Raw genomic sequence first — 9,219 nt, forward strand, 5'->3', positions numbered from 1 at the left:
TGGAAATTAACGACCTTCTTTATGATATGTAAAAGGTCGTTGGTTCTACGACCAATTTTTTGGTCACTGGGAGCCTCCCCAGACCACGTAGGATCCAACATGGCAAACTGATGTGGATAAGAATCAGTCCGGTCCAATTCGGTGTTTTACATGGGCCGAGCCCAATAATTCAGCCTATTTATTGTTTTTTCTGTGAATTTTTGATCGGCTTCATGGGCCAAGCCCAACATTTCAGCCATTTTATTTTTGGGTTGTGGCCTTTTTATCTCAATATATATATATAATGGGTCCACTGACCAGATGGGTCCCAGTTATAAAATTGTGGTAAGTGGGTCCAAGTTGTCAGCTTCTAGTAAGTGGGTCCTAGCTGTCAGGTCATATTCTTCATGTTTCAATTTGGCAGTAAATAAATAAGCAGTATTTAAATTGGCACAAACAGAAAACACATATAATAATACTTCAAATAACAACCAGATTCAGTATGGATCTCCTGCTCTACAAATAACACATAATACAATGGCTGAATCTGGAGCTCCTGCTCTACAAATAACACATAATACAATGGCACTCCTGCACTACCAACTGTAGTAACTAATACTTTACTTTACAACCTCTACACGATGGAGCCCCTGCTCTACCAACTGTGCTATATTCTTCAAGATGGAGCTCCTTTGATAGCCTTACAATCTAGGCACCTGATCCTGTCATGAACAACATCCAACCTCAGTCGCCCTGTTACATGAATCGGTGAAGAAGAATAAGAAAACTGGAGCCAATATATTATGAAGAGACCACTCAAAAAAGATAAATTATTTAGAATGATACATAAATTCAACTAGTACAATGCTTTTATTATCCAGCTAGCCAAAACAAGATACTCATCCATACAAGAAAGGTGACTCGCAAAAATAGAGCATTCTACTCATAGCTCGTAGAGTATCAATATTCTGTTCTTATGAGCTTATTCTTATGCCTGAAGAAAGTAAGGAAATCTGACCAAATACGCAACACCTCCATAAACTAAAACATCATGACTGGCCTAGGGTTCTAATTCTGCTTTTTTCTTGTGGGCCATGATTATGATGATATAGCCTAATAAACTGTATGCCAAAATGTATGCCAAAAAAACTGTATGCCAAAATGTAAAGAAGATAAATATTGTGATACAGCAAAACCATGATTATCTTCTAATGTGAAACCCATGAATTAAAGTGATGACATTAGTATATGACATGAGTTGATAACAAATGTTGGAACAACCACCAGATTACGAAAGTACACACCCACCATTCTAATAAAAGGCCAGTTCTTTTGGGCGATTCTACCAGAATCGCCCCCCCCCCCCTCCCTAGCTTCTCCCAGAATCACTACTTCATATGTTTTTTACAATCCTAGCTAATTAGACCTTAACTAGATAGGATTATAAAAAAATATGGAGTGGCGATTCTGAGAGAAGCTGGGGAGGGGGCGATTCTGGGAGAATTGCCGAAAAGAACTGGCCCAAAATAGCCCTTAATAGAGCCAGCAAATGTGTATATTAGCTTTATTAGTACAAATGCCCGTGTGTTGCAACGGGCAAATAAAAGTGTGCTTCATGTGCCATTTCTTATATCCAAGGCTGATAAACCAGAGTAATAACGTTAAACTCTCATTTTTGTTCAGAGCTTGAAGTGTGGACATGAAGAACCAACCTAGCTTCCTACATCTGTTGGAAGAGTAGTTGTGGATGGAATAGTATGTGAATCGGTTATATGTTTTGCTTTTTGAAAAAAACACAAATATTTCTTTATCTTTTAAGAAATTGAATATCTTTTTATTTTTTTTATTAGAATTGGAACATGTTTTGAAGTCGAACATTATATAAACACGCGATCTCTTGATTTTTTTAATGATTTTGTGAACAGTTATAACTGGTTTTTAATTGGAACCATTTTTTGGGAATTTTTAGCATTTCTTAAAAACTTTAAACATATTTAAAACATGAATATTTTTTTGAAACCAAGAACATTTAGAAACACTCACTATCTTAAAAAAAACACGCCTCCGTGTTGGTAAATACAAAATGATTATTGGTGTCCGCACCATGGAGTAGAGTTAAGATAGTCATAGTGGTGTCCTTTGATGGCACTCCGTTAGCTTAACACTATCACCGGGTGAAAGAGTGGTGTATTTATTTTTAGTGCGACATATAAACATTGGAATGTTCTATACTAATCGAGAGTTTAAAAACTAATCCAAAAGTTTTTTTAGAATTTTCAATACATTTGAATGTAAAGCATTGTTACTACGTTGGATTTCTTAGAGATAGTTGTTTGTTTGGTTTGGAAGGGTTTATCTTTTTCATATCAAATATGCACGCGTGTTGCAACCGGAGAGAAAATTGATGTGTCCACCAAAACACCCATCAGTATAGCATGGCAGGGGCAGGGAGGCGCATGCAAATGGATTGGTCAGTTTCGCTTTAACCCTGAGAACCAACTTTTGATTGGATGGTTTGGAGGGCAGTGGTACCCAATACCAGCAAGAATTAAAACCTAGCTTTACGCTTTCATGTCTCACAAAAGCGAAATATTATTTCAGTGCATGGTGACGTTCCCGTTGAAGCAAGACACTTGTGGTGTGTTCATCAATCTCAAGACCCATCGGCTCAGTCTCTCTAGGTGTTAGTGTATGTACGTGTTTGCGAGTCTGTGTTTGTCTTTGTTTTTCAAAAGAAGGTTCCCTTTAACCTTTTATGCATCATTTAATGTGTCGTGCGTTGCACCAGAAGGAGAAAGTAACGCACCAGAAGGAGAAAGTCTTCGCATGTTTTCAGTGACTCATTCATATTGCAACTTTTCATTTTTGCCACCGTCGTCAATGATGATACAATTTTTGGTGTCCACAATTCGGAAAAAGATTAATGAAACTACATTCATGTACTTCGATGTTGCCTCAATCAACATCACACTATCACCGGATGTGAGAGGAGTGGTGCATTGAAGTGGAATTGTTTATATACAGTTATTTATTAATATTCGAAAGCAAATATGTTTTTGCTATGTTGATTTTGTTTTTAGAAAATGTTGGTTGTTTGGTTTGTCAAATTGTATTATGTTTCTTTTCTTTTTTGCACTTCTTGGACATGGCCCAAACACAAGCTTCTCGTGTAGATTGTAGGCTCTTTCCTTGAAAAAACACGCACTTCGAATAGTCCAGAACGGCACACACACATCTCTTTCCGTTCCATATCACAATAACAAAGAAAAGTTTCCTAGCACATAATCTTAGTGTGCATGTATCCAACGGCTTGGAAAGGTGATTGAGACTACCTTAAATCTCAATTGACTAAGATTTAGCGAACCCCTCTAAAATTAGTAGCTAAACTCACTTAAAAGAAATATCTAGCTCAAAGTAGCTAGCACAATGGCCCATGCGTTGCTACAGGAGAAAGGCGACGATTGACTTTAAATGCATACTTTTTAATTACTGCACCTAATTTTTTTTATAAGTATCAATTTAATCTAACATATGCCTGTAAGATCCTTCATGTTTGACAATATTTTTTTTAGAGAAAACTTAGTTTTTGTGACCATATTTATCTTCCCGAGCACACATTTATATACACACGACATACAATTGCAAGTGTTTCTTACCACTCATATCACCCTTGAGCTAAAATAAGTGGACCAAGCATAAAATTTCAAATGGGCATATGGGACAACAGAGACCTATAAAGAGTTCATTATGTACGTTAGATATGTAATAGTACTGTACATCTGAAAAATGCAGACTTTAAGTTACAGAAAAGTGTGTAAAGTATAATTTAAACCAATTATCTATCACAAATTCACAATTATTGTATGTTAGAAATTATCATAGACAAGTTTTTAGAAAATAACGGGGAAACTGCATACACAAAAGGCTGATAGAAACTGCACATCACAATTAGCTATAGTAGCGCCGCTAGCAGCTGATGGATTATTAGGAGCCATGAGGACCGCAGTCAAGCTGCGGCGCTCTCCGAACCCCCTCGTTCTTAGCTCTCTTCTTCTGGCCAAGTGTCGCCGACAGTCGTTCTTTATCCCATCACCTCTCTCATATGTCCACCATCTATCTGCATCTTTGCCGGTTTCCATCTTCTGTTTATTGACTTCTGCTACGACCAGCTGAGTCTGCATGTATAAAAGTCGATAAGATAGAGTGCAAAGAAGAGATGTTGGACTATTATACCTACAGGGACTCAATTTTGCAGAACAAAACAGACCAGCTGAGTTGGCGGCGTCCCTCCGGATGGAGGGCCTTGGTTGGGAGTTCGAAACTCACGTGAAGTATTTTTTGCATAGTTTTTTTCTTTTGACCAGACCCAGTTCAATCATCACGCGGTTGACAGGAACGATCAACACGACCCAGTCGAGCGACCCGAAGGGACTAAAAACAGCGACTTATACGAATTGACGTGCGCGACCAATGAACACTTTTTTAGTACCACCTCGCGTATATGTTTTAAATTCAAAGTGAAAGCATAAACTTACGGGAAGAAGCGTATTGTGACGATGAACCCATGGAGTCAATCCGTGCTTTATTATTATTATATTATATTATTTATATATATATATATTATATATATAGGGAGACTAGAAATCAGTCATTAGATTAAGGAACTATAAAAGAATCACTATAGGTTTGCATCACTCAGGGCAGTGCAAGCCTGATCAGCTATACTTTAGCCTTGTCTGGTTGGTGCTTGGTATATCTAGTACCAGCACTTCCCGAGGAGCATAAATTTAATACTAGCAAGTACAAACAAAGGAATGCTGTATGGTTTACTGCCCTTGGTATAACTTGAGTAAACCCATAATCGTAAGCACAGTCAAGTCGAGACATGAACTTCAGCACTCAAGGACTCTTACCACAAAGAGCAGCAGGATGGGCAGTCAGCAGAGCAAAACTTGTCAAGATTAGCCAATAGATTCTGCACAAGTGAAATCAACAGCATGAGACAACATATTAAGCCATAATCTTAAAATCCAAATTTCACATGAACTAACGGGAAGGACACCCACATGGCAACAGCAATTTGAAAAGGGAATCAAGTACTGCTGAAATATAATACTAACTTAGAAAGCATCAGAAATAAGCAACATGATAAGTGGTAGTTCTAAAGTATAGAAAGATGTCAAAGTGACGGATACATCATCTACTTATTGGCAACACTCTGCGAGTGACATGACGTGTGCACAGGAAAACAGTTCTTTTCACCAAATAACCCAGCAATAAAAACTGGGGATGTATAATAAGTCAATCTAATTAAAAAATGAACCCAATTGATGGCCCCACAAGCTATCCCGTAAATGCAGATGACTAGACAACACAATCCCTTGCATTTAGCAAGAACATGACGCACAACATTCACAACTGGGGAGAGCAACCCGAAAAAAAAGCATAGTTCATGGTGCAGGGAGTGGTGAATTACGTCGATAGCGATGCCGGTCTTTCTCGAGGAAGTAGTGGTCGTCCACGGGCTGGCCGAGCAGAGGATCAAGTACAGTTCCTCTCTTGCATCCAACCAACATTTAGAGCTGGCCCTGCCATCCAACCAACATTACACAATGGGGCAAAGAGATCCAAATGTCTGGCATGGGAATATCTTCACAACCTTCTTTTGGCGAGTTGTACATGAAAAAAATAAAATAAGATGATGGTTCTGTAAATGGTAAAGTTGCAAGTCAATAAGATCACAAACATACTATTGTGTTCATAGTTATTAGTAAAGCAGCAACCAAAACTAGCGATAATGCACAAGCAACTTTTGCATATGTATATACAATCAAACATTACAGAATTATAATTGTTATTCTCATCTCACTCCACAAGTGGCTCTATGAACATGCCAGACACACAACACTAAACATGCGAGACAAAAATATAAAGAAGCTATTTTACAGATTTACAGTGACATATTTACCCTACTTGTTCACCGATAGAATCACTACCAATTTTGCACAATAGCTACTAAACCTTAACAAACAATGGAGCGTACACGTAAATTTGCTAACTGATCGTGACTTAATAATAGTATGCATTTGGACAGAAAGCAGCTCATCAAGAAATATTTTTCAATGAATGAACTCGTCAAAGAGGACATGACACAACAGACACCAGCTACAGATCCCACGCGATATCTACTAGCATAGTTAACTAGAACAATTACAAACAGCAGAGGAAACCATGATTGTGTAAATGCATGAATGGTTCTTTGGGTCTGAATTTGCTGAATTATTGAACGGTCTAGCGTTCAACGATCTTAGTTTTTCTGAACGGTCTAATAATTATTCAGTTTACTAAATTACTGAACTGCTTCTTTGGATCTGAATTTGCTGAATTATCGAACGGTCTAAGAATTTTTCAATTTAGTAAACTGCTATGTAGTTTCTTGGCTGTAGATAGATGGGGTAATGGACAGTGTTAGTGACAGGATCATGCCTTCCCTGGTAACAAGCATGCAGATGTGGTCTAGTTAAGTCACCATCTCAACTAGAATATGCATCTGCAATGACACTCAATCAGTTGCAATGGCCCAGGTAATTAGCTTAGGCAGCACTCTGTTATTATGTCAGGTGCTCACCAAAAGGATAGACACCTATATGGTTGCCACGTCCACCGTACTTCTCCATTAGCCCACAAGCTACTATACTAATTAAGATATACGTACTACTCACAGGAAAAGCAAAGCAAAGAAACCTAGCTCACAGATAGGATTCCTGTTACATACTTGCATCCTAATTAATCGAACATGCCCATATGAAATGCATAATCTAGTCCCATGTAAGTAATGGGTGTCCCAACATTAATCATGCGTCTCCACATGCATTTAGTCTTACAGTTAGGGTCAGTAACTTAATATAAGACTTCATTCTTAAGCTCTTGGAGCATGAACTCAATGTTCTCCCCTTGGCCATAAGTGGCTTGAGCAGCAACCAGTCCTATTAAGCCTCTAAAAATGGTAGTGTACATATCAAGAAGCCTTGGGAGACTAGGAGGAAGTGCAGGACGTGATTTGTTCTCCTGCGGCAACTCGCTAGCACAAATGATGTCCTTTCTGGAAACGAGCAGAGAGAGGAGATGGGAGGGGACCTTCCATGGCGTCGGGGTCGGAGGCTCCTCTCCTGGCGCGCGAATGTTAAGAAGGAGCAACTGTGGAGGCCGTCGGCATCGTCCTGGTCGCTGGCAGACCGCGGGCACACCTGAAGCTCGTGCATGAGGGCGCCGCAGGCCGTCTCCATCTGCAGGAGTTTGACGCTGGGGGGACGGCCGCCGCACATCCCGTCCACGGCGACGGCACCGCGGCCTACGAGGGGACCGAATTGGGGGGAATTAATTAGGGCCATCCGCGACTTTGGGTGACACGAGAAACGAGCTCACTCAACAGTGTGCGGTGACTCGGCGGGGCGGAGGAGTGGTCGACGAGGGCAGGCGGCGCGATTGGAGTGGGGATGGGGGTGGGTGCGGCTCAGGAGGGGGAGGCTTGATTTGGGCATGGCTTTATGGCTGGGTGGGGAGGGGAATTGCCGCGGCCCAATCTCCGCTAGCTCCGACGAGATCGAGGGGAGGATCGGGCTGGCTTGAGGAGGGAGGATCCTGCCATGGCCGCGTCGGCGAACAAGGGCTGGGGCGCGCGAGGGTTTGTTGGGCTCGGTGCGGGACGTCGTGTCCGGCGCCGTAGGTGGCGGCGGCGAGTAGATGGGGACGAGAAGATGGTGGCGGCAAGGAGATCGGAGTTAGGATTGCGGGAGGAGGAGGTGTTCGATGGGATTTGAGTTAGGGTTGCAGGAGGGGGGGTGCGATGGGAGAGTGAGGCCGGCGGCGGGTGGGTGGGTGGATGGGACGAGGAGTAAGAGGGTGAGTGGGTGTGGGCCGTTGGATCTCGGAGTATCCGACGGTATCTGATGCTTGATTCGTGTGACATGTCGATAGACCAATCAGAATGAAGTATAGACTTTGATGACGTTATGACCATCTAAATTGGTCGTAATTGATTAACAATAGGCAAATGCTACCAGTCAGCCAGATGATTGTGTTTAGAAATCATCCCCCTAGCTAGCCGCCCAATCTGCCTATTGGTGGTCGTGCGATCATATCAAAATGTCACGACAGCACCGAGCGTGAAAAAGTTTCAACGCAGCACCGATGACATCCCCATAAAGCTCCATTGCATCTCTCGACGGTACTCCAAGAGTTCCAACGCAGCACCACGGCGTCCGGCGAAGCTCCATTACAGCGTCGAGGAGATCCAACGCAGCACCACGACTACCGGCGCTAAGTTTCCTTCTCTTTTTTTAACAATGTTTGTTAAGGTTCCTCATAAGTAGTAGTATTGTTCCCTCGAATAACGAAAAATACATTTTCCATTTTTTGAGTGCTCAAAATGAGCTTTTTTGTGAAGGATCTGCCAAATATTTGTTGCAAAATTGGATCAAATCAATCTTATAAAATCCTAGGCCATGTTTGATGCACAATTGACAAAATGGTTGGGTGTTAAAAGTTTTGATCCACCTCTGGTGAAAAAGACAAATTTCCGTCGATCCAGTTGGAAGCTGGTCAAGTTTGAACTGCGGCTGCCTTATAATTTGCTCTTTATTTTTTTCAAAAATTATTCCTCCGTATATAAGTATCTATTTAATCAGAGAAACACCAAAAAAATTCAAGATTCAACCACTACGTAGGAACGGTCATGCCCGCCGTTTTGACCACATTTTGAAACGGGCACAAAAAATTCAAAAAAAAATCAAAAAATTGGAAAACCTTCGCATTGTGTCATTATATGTGACCAAGTTACCAGAAAAAATAATAAACTTGTAATACGGCAATTCTTTTTCAAAAAGTGTTCTCATAAATGAGCTATCATGTGTGAAGATTCATGTCTTTCAAACCAAATGATCAATCTGATGGCCACATTCATGACATAGTTAGTTCAAATGATCTCATATTGTTCATAAGGGTGCATCTTGGAGTGGCAAACAATGTTGCCTAAGGGTGTTTTCATTTTTTTTGGACGAAAAATCAATTTTCCATTTTCCGAGTGCCCCAAATGATGTTTTTTTGAAGGACCTACCATATATTTGTTGCAAATTTGGACCAAATGAATTTTATAAAATACTAGGTCATATTTAATGCACAATTGGCCAAATGGTTGGGTGTCAAAAGTTTTAATCCACCTCTGGTGAAAAAGACAAATTT

The 9,219-nt window shown here is 40.7% G+C and overlaps 1 protein-coding gene across 3 annotated transcripts; it reads right to left on the reverse strand.

The window, feature by feature from the left end:
- Positions 1-3,695: 3,695 nt before the first annotated feature.
- Positions 3,696-7,842, reverse strand: LOC125536907. 3 transcript variants are annotated; one of them, XR_007295316.1, is made up of 4 exons: positions 7,117-7,842; positions 5,456-5,638; positions 4,893-4,954; positions 3,696-4,154 (listed from the first exon to the last, which is right to left on the reverse strand). XR_007295316.1 is itself a non-coding variant. In XM_048700199.1 (4 exons), coding segments are annotated over exons 1-4 (429 nt in total). In that variant the 5' UTR covers positions 7,371-7,842; the 3' UTR covers positions 3,696-4,153. The 3 variants fall into 3 exon arrangements, 1 of the variants encoding a protein (XP_048556156.1); XR_007295315.1 differs by having other exon boundaries at positions 5,456-5,641; XM_048700199.1 differs by having other exon boundaries at positions 5,456-5,567.
- Positions 7,843-9,219: the final 1,377 nt, after the last annotated feature.

Source organism: Triticum urartu, chromosome 2, assembly GCF_003073215.2.
Source record: "Triticum urartu cultivar G1812 chromosome 2, Tu2.1, whole genome shotgun sequence".
Lineage (NCBI taxonomy): Eukaryota > Viridiplantae > Streptophyta > Magnoliopsida > Poales > Poaceae > Triticum > Triticum urartu.

Coding starts and splice junctions, on each gene's coding strand:
- LOC125536907 (XM_048700199.1), bottom strand. CDS start 7,370: ATGGCCCTAATTAATTCCCCCCAATTCGGTCCCCTCGTAGGCCGCGGT. Junction 5,568..7,116: donor CGACCCCGACGCCATGGAAG/GTCCCCTCCCAT, acceptor GTTGGATGGCAG/GGCCAGCTCTAAATGTTGGT. Junction 4,955..5,455: donor AGACCGGCATCGCTATCGAC/GTAATTCACCAC, acceptor TCACTTGTGCAG/AATCTATTGGCTAATCTTGA.